Source organism: Chelon labrosus, assembly GCF_963514085.1.
Source record: "Chelon labrosus genome assembly, chromosome: 23".
NCBI lineage: Eukaryota > Metazoa > Chordata > Actinopteri > Mugiliformes > Mugilidae > Chelon > Chelon labrosus.
Window position 1 is genome coordinate 15,543,870 of NC_140356.1, and position 17,134 is coordinate 15,561,003.

Consider the following 17,134-nt stretch of genomic DNA (forward strand, 5'->3'; position numbering starts at 1 on the left):
TGCAATATCAAATATTTACCGCAGTAATCGCTTCATACAAACGTTAACAAAACTAAACGAATTCTCTCGAGGAATCCCTTTTTTTTGTATCACGTCAATGTCTATGGTACGTTTGTGCAGGACGGAATTGAAAGAACAGTTCAAATGGCATGAAACTGAACCTTACGTCGTCTGAGAAGATTCTCAGCCATCCAGGTAATAAAGGTATATGTGAAATATAGGCAAAAACAAAGGCAACTGACGTGTTTCACCACTGTCAGTGGGTGGTGTCCACCTAAAAAACATAGACTGTATATAAATATGGACAATGCATCCCCACTTCCTTGCATTGGCCAAACTGACGTTATTTTCCTGGGGTGTACGGGCGGCAGTGCCAACTTGCTACTTTGGAGCCAGAGTCTGATCTGTTCGGTCGGAGAGTGGAGCCACGCAGAGCCAAGACATCGATGACCCCGACCACACTTCCTCCAGACTCACTCTTATTTTCTGCTCCACCTCTACCATCAACCATCCTTGGAAAAAAGGGTGTTTAAAAGTTTTTTAGTTTGACCTGAGTCTCATCCGCTAACATGGAGGGGGTGGAGCTTATGACCTATACTGCAGCCAGCCACCAGGGGGAGCTCTACTTGCTTTGACTTCACTTTAGAGGAGCAGCTCTGCCGTCCATCTTTATATACAGTCTATGCTAAAAACCCACATGACGAAAACCTGTTAGCGATCCATTACTCACCTGAATTTGAGGATGTTATTCAAATTATCCTTTGTATAACGAACATAAACTCTCAGGACTGAGTTTAAACCATTGGCGACGCAACGCAGGTGGGACTTTGATCTGACAACCAATGGGAGCATCCGATGGGGTTAAAGCAAAGAGCACACCATCCCAGACTTTGGAGATCCAAATTCACCATGCTGCATGCGGGCTTGACTTTAATTCCAAGAGCTAGCCGGATTTTTATGTTCTGCTTGTTTCACTCGAAAACATTTGCAGTGGGAAACATGGAAATAAAAGGGTTACCCAGGCAACCAGAGGCCGGCATGTCCACTAGCGACGAAGGATCAGCCACAAAGCGACAGATGATGACAAGCGGATCGCTTCACATGTGGATAAACATGTTAGTTCTGGTATTTTTTTTTTTAACTTGATGAATCAGCCAACCCATTACATTCACCCTGTCGTAATTGCAATCATAAAACCCACGGTGCGTCGACAATGCAACTTTTCTCGATTATTTATGAAGCCTAAAGTATAATGTATCACCTATTTCTGTGTTAAAGATTGTTAGCCCACTTCTTTTCAACTATTCACTTTATATTAGACACCTTTTTGCAGAATCCACGTGCAGTAGACCACATTTATATCAAATTATGTGATATACAAATATTCAAGACAGGTCAAATTTAACCAGGAGGACAATACGAGGGTTAGCAAAAACAAAATAACAGCTCATTAGCGGTGCTACATCAAAAACAAAAGTTTCCAGCTGAGCCCCATTCCACCAGATCAAAACTAAAGATTTTCTCCAAGGAGGATCTGAGGATGAGCTGAAAGTCTTTCTCTTTCCTGGTGAAATCCACGCAAAATACTTCCACAGAATAAAGTGGCGCCTATTCCCGGCTTTAACACATACATGTGCCATATGCAGTCATGATACCGTGGGAGCCGACACGGTGACGATGACATTTCTGTCTATCTCGCAGCTTGTCACGTCACAGGAAATCACCACCAGCGGATGCGACACCTTGCCCCCGGCGTATTAAAGCGCAGTGGCGTTAAATGACACCAGATCTGGAACAATGAAATGAAATAAAGCACGTACAGTAAATAAGGTCGGGCTGCTTTATAAGCAGGAGCATTTGTTCCCACTTTCTAAGGGTCTGCTGACAGATGGCGGGAGCACTTCACCGTTAGATAGTCAACAGTGTGTTTTTATGTTTGTGCGCGTGAACAGATTTTTTTTAATGGTAGCGTTACTGGATTAGAACAAAAAACAAAACCCCTCTTCATCTCCATTCCTATCTCTTCTGTCTGTTTACTGGCTCCCTGCTCACTGACAGAGACACGGGCTGCCTTATAAAGTAATAAACGGCAATTAATCTATTCAGAGGACGCTGCTGACCTTTGTGGACGAGTCTCAGTGGTGTCTGTGGCAGCCGGCCGCTGGCATTATGATCGGTGTGTGACATTATGCCGCACAAAGAGGCAAAATATAGAGCTGGAAATTGGTTTGCTCGCAAAGTGGAAACCTCCGGGGCTAATATAGGCTTGCAGTTCGTCAAGCAACCACTAGAGGCTGGCACCAAAAGCGAGTCGGGGCATGGCAGCTTTGATTGACAGTCTCTCCACTCATGCATTGCCAAGATAGCGGCGGCCATGGGTAACGCCACAGAGGGTTGGTCCATCTTGATATACAGTCAATGCTTGCACACGTAAACAAAAGCAGAAGTGGCTCGCAGTTCGCAGCGACAACAAACGCCGTGTCGTCACTTAAGAGGATGCCAAGATAAATCAAGGACATGTAAACACAAAGAGATGAGTCATTTTAACAACATTTAGCAACAAGGTTCCCAGAGACGGACCCTATCTGTTCGGCTGATGAAGAGCCAAGGTTGCCGCTTCTAGATTTAATTAAAATCTCTAATCTTCAAGCGCCTGAGTCATCGCTGACAGATGCACTACCTCCACGACTCAATAAGAAGGCAGTCTCAGTTTGTAGGCAGATCACAGCAGGCGTACGCGCAACGTATGCTCCGTCATTTGAGTCACGCATAATACTGTACATTAAAGGCTCTTTCCTCTTTTTTTTTTTTCTGTCTGTGCCGTTTAAAGACAAGCTGTCTGAAGGTGTCTGGCTTTGAAATAGACGCTTTGAACACACTCGACACACAACGCCCCCCACCCCCCCGTCATAATGCACACAACATGCACAAAGAGCAGAAAACAGCCGACCAGCCACCTGTTGATTCTGCAAATAACAGCCCTGTGTGACTCTCGACAGAGTGCAGTGCATAATTATGATTGTCAGAGGGCCTCACATCCTGGAAAACACAGGGTTGAAAGCCCTCCAAAGGCATTTACGTCTATTTCAGAGAAAAAACTGCGCAACCTCTGACGCTTTTTTTGATCTTGGGACTTTTATTTTAGGCTTACAAAAGAAGATAGAAGTCGCCACACGTATGGTATGAAACTTGACTCGATAAAACTTTAAAATAACTGCAAAGAGCGTAAGCTTCAATCAGACTGTATTGTTGGGAGGTAAGGCTCAGCGAGCAGGGAGGCGTAAAGCTCAGAAGCAAAGAGGCACAGCTAAGAGTCGAGAGGACTAGCAAGGACACTTGAGAGGAGCTGTACATCAGTCAGGCATTGTCGTGCGCTGCAGGACTGTGTAACAGGTTTCTGCAGTGGACTGGACCACACACACAGACACGTTTGGCTGCACTAGAAGACGACAGAGATGAACCGCAGACAGATTTACAGCCAGAAAGACAAACACGGCGGAGAGAGATCGAACGCTCCTGCTGGGCGGACAATCTTCGACGCCGTCCCTACCTGCAGGCGATGGTCTTACCTGTTCCACCCCTCTGAACCACCAGGGTGGTCTCAGCTCCCACGGCACACTCCTTCAGCAGCTCCACCACCTGGGTGTGCGGGAATCCCTGCACCGGCTGCTTGTTAATCTCCACGATCAAGTCGCCCTCGCACAGGCCCGGGCACCCCTGAGGCTCCAGGACTTGTTTGACGCGCTGACCCGTGGCGCTGTCCGCGATCGTGAAGCCAAAGCCATCCGCGCCCTTCACCATGGTCAGGGTCAGAAGCTCTCCTTGGGTCGCCCCCGACGACGCCATAGAGACGCTGTCGGGAGGCGTGGTCCCGGTGGTGGGAGGAAGCGAGCCGTCTAAGTGGGTGTCGCCCGGGTGAGCGGTGAGCAGCTGCTGCTGGGCGTTGACCTGGTCCTGACCGGGGTCCGCGACAAAGCGCGCCGTGCGGGTGAGATAGTCCAGGTAGTTGTCGTAGCCCGTCCGGCCGTTCACCATGATGGGCCGCTGCTCCATGATGCCCAGAGGGGAGATGATGGTGGTGGTGGTGTTGTTGTTGGCGTTGGCAGCCTCCTCCGGGTCGTAGGGCAGCGGGTAGCCGCGGCACAGCACGAGGGTCACGCTTTGGCCGATGGGGACCGACTGGAAGAGTTTGACCACATCGGCGTGGGTGGTGCCCAGGACGCACACATCGTTGATGTAGACAATGACGTCGCCTGCAGACAAAGGGACGGCAGACGCATAATAGTCAGACGTAATGGCTAGAACATTAGGAATAATGGGTAGAGACAAGGGCGGCTGAAGACGATTAACTTCAAGATAGGGTAATGTTCAAAACCCACATTTAGACTAAATACACCGATCAGCCAAAACATTAAAACCACACACAGGAGAAGTAAATAACATCTTGTGACAATTCAGTGTTCTGCTGGGAAACTTTTGGACCTGGCATTCATTCATGTGGATGTTACTTAGACATGTAGCACCCACCTAGACCAGACCAGGCACCCCCACCCCAGCAGGATGCAGCCTGACACAAGCGCACACACAAAAACTGTTTAAGAACAACTCAAAAAAGCATGAAGAACAGCACAAGGTGTTGACCTGGCCTCCAAATTCACTAGATCCCAAACTGATCAAGTATCTGTGGGATGATCCACAGAGGACCCTCCCCTCAAAGGTCCCCCCACTAACAACATCCTGCTACTAGACACCTCAGAAGGCCCATGTCCTTTTCCTTGCCGCTGCTCAGTGCCTACTCTGACTGTTTCAGACTATTTGAACGGCTATTGATGCTATATAAACACAATTGAAGAGTTTAGCTCTCTGTAACTGTTCTAATACTCAATCAACTGTGCACTACATCCACAGCCGTAAACAATTTCTACTGATAACGTCTTATTTGCCTTTCAAGTGCAAATGACAAGTGGCTAAAACGTTTGCCTTTTATGGGCCGCTGCAGTACACAGCGCCGTAGATAAAAACCTCGCTGACAATTAAATGTTCGCACACGAAAGCACTCCACATCCAGGCTTATCTTTGTCTCAACCAGATTACTAAATATAGTGTGTTGTGTTGTGCTGTGCTGTGCTGCGCTGCGGCGGCACCGTGCAGGTTTTTAAAACTCCGGGCAAAGTGTCTGACAAACAGCATTACCTGGGTTGATAATGAAAACAATTATTTTCTAATTGCAGACAGAACTGTCACGGTCTTTGGAGGGGCTTTGTGATTACTAAGCAAAGCACGCGCTTTAGTGATTGGCTCCCACCTTGCTAACCACAAGCTCCATCCTATGCAATTCTCTTAAAACGTGAGCTGAAGATTATAATAGCCCTAATGGCTGGGTCAATGGCACTTTTTTTCTAGAACAACAAGGCAATTCGTATTGATTTTCCAGAGTCAGGACTGAAGTGCGGCCGAGCTTCTTCTTCTTCTCCTCCTTCTGACCCCTCCGACTGACAGCGCCCAAGGTAAATGCGTGTCGCAGATAAACGCTGTCCGAGTTTTAGCGCTCTGCCGGTATTGACGGGACGAGCTCGCCTTCTCGAGGCAACGTGACGTGAGGGACTTTTTAATTAATCCGGGTAAACGCGCCCGACATTTGCCTTGAGCACCAGTGTCAGAATCGATAGCCGAGCGCGCTGGCAGAAAACAAATGATGGTGCCGTGACCTCAGAGCACCCTCGCCGTATGCTCATAAAGAATCTGTCTCATTCTTTATGAACAGAGAGGACACGCAGACTGAGAGCTGGCATATATATTTATATATATATACATATTATACCAATCATGGTTAAAGGGTTTGGGTCACAGGTTTTGTTTTATGTGCCAGAGCTTAGTGAAACTTCAGGGCCAAACAGCTATAGAGTTTAAAAATGACCCTCTTTCGATACTCGTAGCCCTGTTTTACTCGGGATCAGTGTTCCCCAATGATTTTTTACGAAGATTGTTTAAAATTATACAAATTACCTGTTATTTTGTTCCATTTTAATCAATGTTTGATGTCTGAGAAAGAGGAATTTGGTATTTCACAAGAAAGAAAAGCCGAGAACAACATCCTACAGTAGTTTTTAAGCAAATCAGAAATTAATAAGAAGAAATTTTAGCTTATAAAACCCTTTATAGGAGGTAAAAATCTTAATTTTTAGAGCCTGAAAAGGTAAATCTAAAAAAATTGGAAATACAAGGAAGCAAAACAAATTTTTCTGAATAAACATCTTGAGATCTCACAGGTATTTTTGTTAAAAATGCAATTTTCCATTGCAGAGAGCACAGCAAATTAAGTCCAAAAGGAAATTTCTCAAAACATCAGCAAATAAATACTTGTACTGATGGATAAAAGGTGTATTTTCTTGATGATAAACTAAATTAAATATAAAGGTTTTGGTCACAAGCGCAGCCGGTGGATAAAAACTTCTCAAACACAAGACAAAACTTTCTCTCCAGACGTTATAAAACCTTCTGCAGGTTGTAATCACACTGACCTTAACGCCACACTCACCGGGACCAAGGCCCGAGCTCCCAGCTGCATCGTCTTTCATCCTCCCATCCTTGTATATCCTTATGACATATTCATCTCGGTCTAATGGTGTGTTCAAGAGCCTGTCAGCATAATGGGAGGTCTCCGTGGCCCCCGCTGAGAAGACGAGGACGCGATAACGGGGCAGTTTAGACTCTCAGCAGGGTGCAGGATTTTTTTTACGTTGGCGAGCGACATGTGCTGCCTGTATATTTTAATCAGATTTCTTTGTGGTAAAGTGGTAAGGATTTTACATAGAACCTAATATGGCTGATATGATCAGATCTGTCCTGCTCTCTGCAAACGACAGCCAATATCGACATATCTGAGTTTCATGTATTAAACACATCTCTTCTCATTCTCCTCTCTGGTATTGTGCCCTTATGTGACGTTGAAATAATCAAGAAAAATGAGTCAACGATTGGGAAAAACACTCCTCAAAGTCCAAACAAGAATCTATAAAGCCAGAAAATTTGGTAGACGTAAATAACTCGAACCCAAAATTGGCAAATGTTACAGTTTTGACAGCAACGAACCATACTTTTGAGCAAATTTAGATGTTTTTATGCTGAACTTCCAATACTTAGAAGTAATAATATGTCATTGCTGACTTGATCCGTTTAATTTGTTCTTCTTTGTCTCACAAATACCGGAAAAAATAACGCTAAGAGCAAAAAGAAGATATTTTTTATATATTTTGAGATGTGAAGCTTACATAAGTAGCCTATGAGCTTTACCATAGGCCTATTCTTTATCTGCATGTTCCTCAAAACCTTGTAGCTCTAGCCCTCACTACTTGATGCACGCTACCATGATATAATGCATGCAGCGAAATTCCAAATAATAAGTTAAATATTAAGTCCTTTTACAAACTTTTACTTGTTTAAAAGTCAGACTTCCATGCTAAAGTATGACAGATGCAATAAACGCAAGCAAGAAGGTTCTGGGTTTGAATCCATGGGCGGACTGGGCCTTTCTGTGTGGAGTTTGCATGTTCTCCCTGTGTCTGCGTGGGTTCTCTCTGGCTTACTCCCACTGTAAGGCATGCTTGTTGGGTTAATTGGTGATTCTAAATCGGTCGTAGGTGTGAGTGTGAATGGTTGTCTGTCTCGACCTGTCTAGGGTGTACCCCGCCTCTTGCCCAGTGACAGCTGGGATAGGCTCCAACCCCTCTGCGACCCTCCAGAAGACAAGCCACCAAGTTTGAAACAAAGGCCAATTCTCACCATGAGTGGTCGCCATCTTGGCTATGTAGGATGTATAGCGAAGAGGCTGCAGCTGTTAAAGTTTGAACAGTGAACACTAAAAGTTAAACGCTAAAGTTAAACACATCTATGCAAAGTGTTTATTCATCACTAAGTACCGCGTCTTGGCTAAATTTAGCAAGTGTTTAATGATTTAAACGTAGCGCCTAGCATTAGATTGGACCGCTAACAGCCAGCCGACAAGAAACGAATAACGATTTGAAACCAAAACTCCCCAGACAAAATTCATCAACCCATTAGGAAAGTAAGTACATAGTGTGCTTAATGGAAATATACTAATGGTATTAGGTGATTACAATAAAATAACTAATGGTACCTGTGTTAGCTAGCAAGCGTCAAGAGGCAGCTCTTGTTATTTCAAGCCAGCGTTACCCAAAGAGAAAACACGCTGTAGTTTATGGGTAGAGGTGCTGAATGCTGCAGTTACTGTACCAACATATCCACTTAATTTCACATTAAACACTGCCTCTGGCATTTAAACCGAGCCTTTTAACTTCAAGCGAATGCAACGCTTTGCTCTGTATTCTGCTAAAACATAAAATATCACGGCTAGTTTCTCTTTACAAAAATTAATTCTTAAAAAGAAAGGGTCTTGCTCGGACCTCACGGCGCTGCATGTGGTCTTGCAGAAACTTTCATCCTGGACATGTTTCCCCTGGTTGTGTAATTACGTAGCAGAGATAGCCAGAAGAGGTCATGGGGAGAAAGCGGCAAAAATCATCTATCTGAAATTGGGAATTTCACACCTCTGCAGGCCTGGGTTTTCCTACGTGCGAGCTCGAATTTGATGCGATCGAGGTGGCTCCGCGACTGCAGAAGTAGGACACAGAGTCTGGGGAGGACGGCGAAGTGGGGGTGGGGGGGAGCGCATTGTGAGATAGAGATGGAGATGAGCTGAAGGGAGGAAGAGGTGGGATAGCTGAGAAGTAGGAGGGATTTCTTAGATATTTCCCCCCTTAAAAAAAGAGGAGAGGGGGATTCTACGTGGGAGGACTGGATGAGAAGACAAAAAACCAAAATGCTTTATATGCAGAATTATCAGGACAAGCTTTATTAGTCACCAAGGGACTATTTTAGGCTGCTGCGTCCACGCATTTCCAAAAAAAAAGGGGGACATTTACGACCTGAAAGAAATCTGTTAAAGCACTAGAATGTTAGGGAACAATTCCAGCATTATTAGACACGTCCCGCTTACTCTACGCGTGATAAATGACCACTATAAGCTCTGCATTGCTCCGGCGTATACAGATAGACACATCATTGCATCCCGAGAGCACGACAAGCAGCGTACTGTACTTCTATTCCCTTGACCTTTAATACAGATGGTTTGTCTCGGTGTGTACGTGTAACTGTGCACGCGTGCTGCAGTCCCAACCCCATGCGGCCGGGAGTTATGGGGGCCCATAAATTCCCTTCCATGATTAATGGAAGCAGAAAAACCAACTGCGCAGTTGGTGCACAGGTATGCACATATACGGAGATTACACAAGGTAGAGCTTGCACCTGCCAATGCATACTGTACATACAATGCATGAAATGTGTTCAACATAAAGGGGAACTACCGTTTTTTACAACCTGGACCTTATGTCTCACATAAAATATGATTGTTTGCTCACCCATATAACTTTGGTGTCATTTGGAGTCATTCGGATGATATTTATATCTGCATATATCCATATAGTGGGAGTGAATGGGGCACCGAAACGCAGCCTCTAAATAACGCATTATCTGCCGCGAAACTTGTTCATTTCACCAATATTTTGTTATGATACGCTAGTGTTATTCCCCATTGAGTCCGGAGTTACATGTTATCATCATCCGGGGTCTGTAGATTGACCTACTAACCTCTGACCTGGATGATGTCATCTCTGAGCGCCGCATGCCCCCTGCAATTTGCTATTGCTAGTTTTTTGCAACATGGCTGAATATTTTCCTGATTCTGAGGGTGTGGACGACGACTTTGTTTATGATATACGTCCTTATCGTTTTGAGCCAGAGTATATGGATGAGGAGCTCGTTGAAAGGAGGATGCGGAGGCAGAGAGAGGAACAGCTGGCCAAAGAACAACAAACCGCTGCAAGTCCACAAATAGATAGCAGGTAACTTCGGACTCAACGGGGAATAGCACTAGCGTATCATAACAAAATATTGGTGAAATGAACGAGTTTCGCGGCAGATAATGCGTTATTTAGAGTCTGCGTTTCGGTGCCCCATTCACTCCCACTATATGGATATACGCAGATCTAAATATCGTCAAAATGACTTCAAATGACACCAAAGTTAGTTAGTTTGAGCTACACTTGTCGCTGTTTCATCTTGTAGAGGAAGCTAAGCATCTTTCTGTGTGGAGAATTTGGTTTAAGAAACTATTTGTTGATGTTTGTTGAACATAAATTGCTCTGCAGACATTTGCAGGCAACTATTTGTACCATCTATGCAAATGCATGTAAACAAGGAAGAATGTCACTATTTTAATCCATTTTCTCTGTGCCCTTCTTATTTGACTGAGCGTGCTATGTGGGTCTCAAGAGACATCCTGGTTAGACGAAGGTAAAGAAGTGTGTGTGACTAGGTTCGTCTTGGTCTCAGGTGGTGTGTCAGCCTGCCTGAGGCTTACCTGTGGCCATCTTTCCATCAGCTGCTGCAGGCCCATCGGGGATAACACTCTTGACCTGGAGGAATTCATCGGGCTCGTCGCCTCCGATGATAGTGAAGCCGAAGCCCATGTTGCTCTTTTGGAGGGACGTGGACAAGAAACTGCCTTTCAGCTGAGTGGGGTCCCGTGTGAACAGCGGCTTTTCTGCAAAGGATACAAAAACGATTTAACCAAATGCAACACGCGGAGTTTTACAGAAGTCATTAAAGCTGGTGCGGGGCAGTGCTCACAGGGTGGGGGGGCATGGGTAAAGCTTATTGATTAAGACATGGGTGTAGCCACAGGAAAAACTGGCAGGGCACGATCTCAAGAGCAAAATAGCACAGTTGGGCAAAGGTGGGGCTGTGGTGCTAAAAGATGCAGGTGTGGTTTAATAGTTCTGGCTCCCGTGCAAGGAACAAACGCACAATCCTTCATGGTACACTTAAGCATACTAAACTATCTTCCGTTCCTCGCCTCCCATGCTGGGATGTGGTGGGGTGCACAGAGCGTCAGTGGTGCAGTTCTTCGGTCCAAGACTATGAAGGGAGCAGCAAAATTCAGCAAATGACATGCTGTCAATCAGGGATCAGTTCCAAGAGAAGATGCTCGGGGGGTTAGGGAAGAACTGGGAGATTTCTGAAGGAGGGAGAGCTGGGAAATTTCTGGAGGAGGAGGAGGAGCGCCTTGAGTGGGAAGGAGAGGTTCTCAGCCAACAAGCTTAGTCACACTTAACCAAGTCTCCCATCTTTTCACCTCGCGGAGGAGATATGGCTAGCGCACTAGTTCACATCCTTTGTTTGCCGTCACTGGTCCAGACTGAGTGAATATGCTCTCTGCCTGCTTATGCTAGGTGACAGCACGAGTCACAGTGCACGGCCGTCGCACAAATCCTTAGACAGCCTCAAGGGAAAAGCTTGCTTGCGAGATAGCATGCTTACAGTAAGTCAAACGAGCGCAGGCAGCCATGAGAACAACAGTCAGCCTCCTTTGCTTCTCTCTTGGCCTACTTACTGACAAAATGCCACAGGGAGTAGGGGCTACAGAGAGGCTGCTCTAGCACCACGGTACAGGCGGAGGTGTGAAGCGGCGGCTGCTGGTGATGGGGGCACGTATTCATCCGCCGAGTCAGAACGCGCCGGAGAGGCGAGACGTCGGCGGAGGAGGAGGAGGAGGTGGCATACGCCGCGGCCCTGCGACCCGCGACCGGCGATCGGGAGAGGTCGCCGAGGCTGTGGCAGCGCCCGGGCAACGGGCCGACCTGGGCGTGGGGGGGTCTGGGGAGGGTGGAACAGCGGCTGGCATCCTCCACTGGCATCAAAAGTTTGGAGGGTGAAAAGGAAGAGGAGGAAGGAAGTGGGGAGAGATGAAGAGGAGAGAGAGAGAGAGCCTCACTGGAACGTACACACAGTGTAACCACGGAGACAGGCTCTCGACTCGGAGAGGCGGACTACTACGTTACTACGGAAACAAACCTCCACTCCGCCGGTCCAGACAGCAGCATCCTACCGCTACCCACTGGTGGAGGGCGAGAGGAATCAGGCAGCAGCAAACAAAACACATTTTAAAGAGAACTATTTATACGACCGGCAAGTATTTTAAGACAGCTAGCCGCCCGCCGTTAAAGAGGCTGACGCGTGAACTGACTGATGTGTTTTCTACTGTCAATCAATTTGACAGCAACGTGCATCAAATATGCTTTGTTCAGTGAGTCCAGTATTCTGTCATATTGTACATACTAAGGTGATTTTGTAAATTATTTTGTGGAAATGACTCAACAGTAGCCTTAAATTCAGTTTCCATACGTTTAAAGAGCACTAAATCAGTCTCAAGACCACAGTAAAGAAGTTTAGTTTTGATGCAAACATCTTTATAGCTTCAAACACGTTTCTTTATTTAATAATTCAGTGGCTATATTAAAGTTTCAAGTTAAAGCCCTGCTGCAAATTGACCCGTCACCACTAGTAAATGATGTCAGAAAGGTTGGCGACACAGATTTGAGTGCTTTACATCTATTAAACGCTTTCTGTTATTGGTTTTCACTTATATATATAGATACATATTCATTAACGTTGGGAGCCAAGAGGTCGCTCTCAAAGCCTTAACTCCAGAATTTGCCGAGAACACAAAGAGTCCGGTTTTCCTCAGAAGTCACGCAAGACGTCTGACCCGCTCCAAATTCACTCCGCGGCGCGACAAGCGGCCCAAAAATAGAGCGTTAAAGAACTATCTTCAGCGACAAGGAGAACAAGGAGTCCTGCAACAGATGGTAAGACTCCCCGCTGAGCCCTGATCTCAACATCACGGAGAGAGTCAGTCTGAGATTACGCGAAGAGGCAAGAAGACGGGGATGAAGCCGAGAGAACGGTGTTCTCAAAGGAGCTCAGAATAATCTACCTGCCAAGAAATGTTCAAGAGTGATGGTTTAAAGGAAGATACTGATTTGATTGAGGTTTTTTTTTTGTTTAAGTCTCAATTAAAACATTCATTACAAATCCTGCATCTGTAATTAAAGGAATTATGGGACTTTCTAAGGCACATACACTCAGTTTTGGCGACATTATTATTGTTTACACACAGATTTCTTAACTACAGTGCAAGGATACCCCCGAAAACGACATGCAGGCACTTAGTAATCTAGTACGGTGGTCTTACCTCTGTAGATGGTGGGAAGGGGCAGTGAGGACAGACCCTGGCTTTGCATCTGCTGCTGCTGCTGGAGTCTCCTCTTAGCCTCCAGGACTGGGTTCTCAAACTGGGTCCTCCTATTTATATGGCTATATTGATAACATTTATAAAAAAGAAAAAAAGAAAAAACGAGAGATTTCAGATTTCACTCCACCCTGCTAAACTTAACACAGCCTCCCCCTCCCCCCTTCCTCCTCTTGGCACAGATCACATCTAATAAACTTGGCACTGCAGCAGCTATTGCTATGATGATTAATTAAATGGCCGGTCCCTCGAATTATGTAACAGCCGCAGAACGGCATTGCTGAATTAAAAAAAAAAAAAAAAAAAAAGGATAAAAGACATTGATTCTGCCGCTTTTTTTTTTTTTTTGCGTGAATCAGTGGCTGGAACAGCGATTTCCTTTAACGTCCCACGTTGTTCTTAATTTAGTTTTTAAGGTGTGGGGTAGAGGGGGGGCAGTCAATGACTACAAGTGCTGTAACAGTGTGGAATAATTAGTCATCATTAGATACTTCCCTCCAGTTTGAGGCTGCATTGTGCACTAACACACACACACAAGATCTCTCTTCTTCTTCTTCTTCTTCTTCTTCTTATCTTTTAATGAACGCCCCAGTATGACAGCCCTAATTACAAAAACAGCCTGGCTGCATTTTTGCCGTCGTTATGTAACTTCAAGGTCTGGCGACTTCTTTTACGATATTTCATATTTACGCCACGACGACAAAACGGGACAATGAGAGCATCTCGAACAGATTGAGATGCAGCGGCGCGCAGTCTAGTGTCATTCTGCAGGTTTTCTTAAGCAAAGAAAGTCGAAGCCAGATCTAAAAATAGAGCTCCGTCCCTACGCCCCAGAGCAACCAGCCAAAAAAAATAAAAATGACACCCCTGAACAGGGAGGGGGGCTTGCAGGCAGTTCAACAGAGAGGACAGACCGCTACAGCAGTTCAATATGGATGCATGCATGCAGGCTGCTTGACTTAATCTACAGATATATATATGTATGCAGGAGGTGTCAAATAAACCTCACCCCGCAAATAAACAGACACGAGGGGTTAACTCCTTCCTGGCTGCCCCCAGTAACTGTGATTAATACAGCACCGTAGGGCTACACTGAAAATCAAAGGCGAGCCATTACATATTAAAGATGTCGGCGCGAACTTACTCGACATAGTAGCTGCCGTAAATGGGGTCATCGATTTTCTCCCAGCCGTACGGAAGCTCTGTTAAAAGAACAAAGAAAATGAAAGACAATAATGAAGAGCTTGTTTATTCAATGCAGCGTATTGATCTTGCATGAAAAACATCTTTGTGTGCTTTCAACATTATCTTACTGTCAGTGATTACCATGAATTAAACTAACTGGAAGGGTTGTCTTCTCAGCAGCATGCTCAGGCTTGTAAATGTTTTGAAATCTATTTTTTTTGTAATAAATTTAAGGAAACATGATAAAAACATAGCATTTTTCTTAGTAACTTGTCATGTTGATAGAGTTACAGAGGCTACAGGCTCTTTAAAGTTCCGCATCAAATGCATCCCACACTAAGAAAAAGTTGCAAAATAACACCAAATATTGATAGATCCAGTGGTTGAATTTAAATCAGTAAAATATTCATGACCAGCATCTTCTCCGAGCTGTAAATATTGCGTTTTGATGCGGGAACACCGCGCAGATAAACCAGCCTCAACTAGAACGAGCACAAAGCCAGAGGGCGTTGAACCTTCGCGGCATCCACTGGTGCATGTTTCCACTGGTGTTTTACAGTTTGTCTGCAAACGTTAACACGCTAAAGGACAGATTGAAGTTACCGACAACAAAGAGGACACGACAGACAGTTGCTGACGGATGACGGACAGATCAAACCACGCGGCACTTGTGATAAGAATCTGAACGACGTATCAAAGTGTGAATGTCAGCGCTCGAACTGAAAGGCAAATTCATCAAGCGTTAAGAAATGACAAGAAACACAGAGAGACTGTTTATAGAAAAAGCACTTTCCACCACCCTTGAAGAAAGCTGAGCATTTTTTAAAAGAACCACTAGTCATGACATGTATTTTGACAGAAAATCAATTAATACCTATTTTTTTCAAGCCAGTGTGACACCTGACGTGTCAATCTGTCACACAGATCCAAAGAATAGCTGTGAGAAATCATCCAAATCTAACGTTTTACTCTTAGTCACGTGTCGTAAACCCTCCACACAAGAATCTTGGAAGTATTCACCACAGGAGTACTTAATAAAATGAGATGATCACCATTCACCAAGGGAAACTACTTCAAATACTATAAACTTTATGCCAACACGCTCACAACGACGATTCAGAAATAAAGGTGTTCGCCAATAATACGTTATGCTAGCCTGTTAGCATGCTAATTAGCCATTACAAAGTCAGCTTTGTAGGTTCAATCATTGAGGAATATCATTTTACAGTCATTAAATCACCATCAGTAAGATTAGTCCAACCAGGGGACTGTGAATTCCCGTGCAAACTACATTTGGAAATCCATTAAAAAGTTGCGTAGACATCTTGTTTTGGACCATAGTGTTGGACTAACTGACTATTAGATGTGTTTCTGTGAAATCTGAGCAAATTTGAAGCTTCTGGGCAAAAAAAAACAAGAAAAAAATACGAAGAAAATGTGAAGTAAAGGCTTTTTCATTGATTGGTTTGAAGCAAAGACTGCCCATTAGCATATGGATTGCACGGATGTAATAAAATAGAAGAAGTAGAGGTTGCAAAACGGAAAAACCAGGAAGAAGAACATAAAAATAAACTGTTGCCCCAGCCAGCGAGAAGATACAAATGGAGAGGAACATTTTTTAACAATTTGACAAGTAATAATTACTTCTCAATGTCAATAGGTATTGGCCATGTTGGTCTGGAAACAAAGACGTGGAATGGTTCAAATGGTGTATTTATTCGACTGATGAAAAAGCAACTAGCTACAAATCATTTTTAATAGTATCTGGCATTAGAGGGTATAAACTGGCCCCCTAAGCCGCCCTGGAAGAGTGTTTCATTGCAAAACGTAGACAGTATAAAACCAAAGCAAGTAGAGCTCCCCCTGGTGGCTGGCTGCAGTATAGGTCATAAGCTCCACCCCCTCCATGTTAGTGAATGGGACTTGGGCCAAACTAAAACACTAAAGTACACGTCAAATAATTTTTTTCAAGGATGGTTTCTGTCATTTTAGGTAGTTAATATAATGTTGAAGCATGTTCAAGTGTCAATTCTTTGGATAAGCTTTGTTTTAGTTAGTTATCTGATGTTATAGAGACAGGATGCAATATAAGGGCGACCACCAGTTGCCATGCCAACCGCACCGTAAAGCGTTCACGTAGGACTGTGAGAGTTGTAAAAAAAATACATAAAAAAGTAAGTACAGTGTATAATCCAACATTTCTTTGCAACTGGTGGAGACAGAGTAGAGCGCAGTATAAATTATACGAAAAGTGAATCTGGAGGCAATGTGGGCGGGGCATCGATATCGCGGCTCTGCGTGGCTCCACTCTTTTCTTTTTCTTCGTACTGCACAGACTCTGGATCCAAAGTATCCCGTATCCCCAAGAAAAACAATGGCATCAGTTTGGCCAATGCAAGGAAGTGGGGACGGATTGTCCATATTTATATACAGTCTATGCGGTAAGCATTTGGGGACTCCCATTGGTTGCTGCATCAAAGTTGAGATTAGTTCCTCCTGGTACCTGTCCATTTCATGTTGCCAAAGGTTATTTCATCATTTCTACAACTTGCATTTCTAGTCTTGTCCTTTTTAAAAACATCTCAAGAGAGAGCACCATTTAGGAAGTTTTATTGAATTTTCCCGTCTCCATCAATCTTTTCTAATGCAACACTTCAAAATACATTAATCCGAACACGACCACTGACATCCCAACACGGCTCAAAACTACCTGCTCAGATATAGTGAAGAGCTTTAACCTGCCACACAAAGTGGTCTATAACTTTTGGCAGGAAAGTTACA

General features: G+C 44.6%; 1 protein-coding gene across 1 annotated transcript in view; it reads right to left on the minus strand.

Annotated features, from left to right (window-relative positions):
- The window catches only part of magi2a (membrane associated guanylate kinase, WW and PDZ domain containing 2a), a gene marked incomplete at its 5' end in the record, with an annotated part of 242,434 nt that overhangs the window by 33,641 nt on the left and 191,659 nt on the right, over positions 1–17,134 (minus strand). The window contains 5 exons of the mRNA XM_084573366.1: positions 3,570–4,253; positions 10,439–10,621; positions 11,471–11,767; positions 13,112–13,233; positions 14,313–14,370. Coding sequence (XP_084429492.1) covers positions 3,570–4,253; positions 10,439–10,621; positions 11,471–11,767; positions 13,112–13,233; positions 14,313–14,370 — 1,344 coding nt within the window. The remainder of the gene's footprint in view (positions 1–3,569; positions 4,254–10,438; positions 10,622–11,470; positions 11,768–13,111; positions 13,234–14,312; positions 14,371–17,134) is intronic.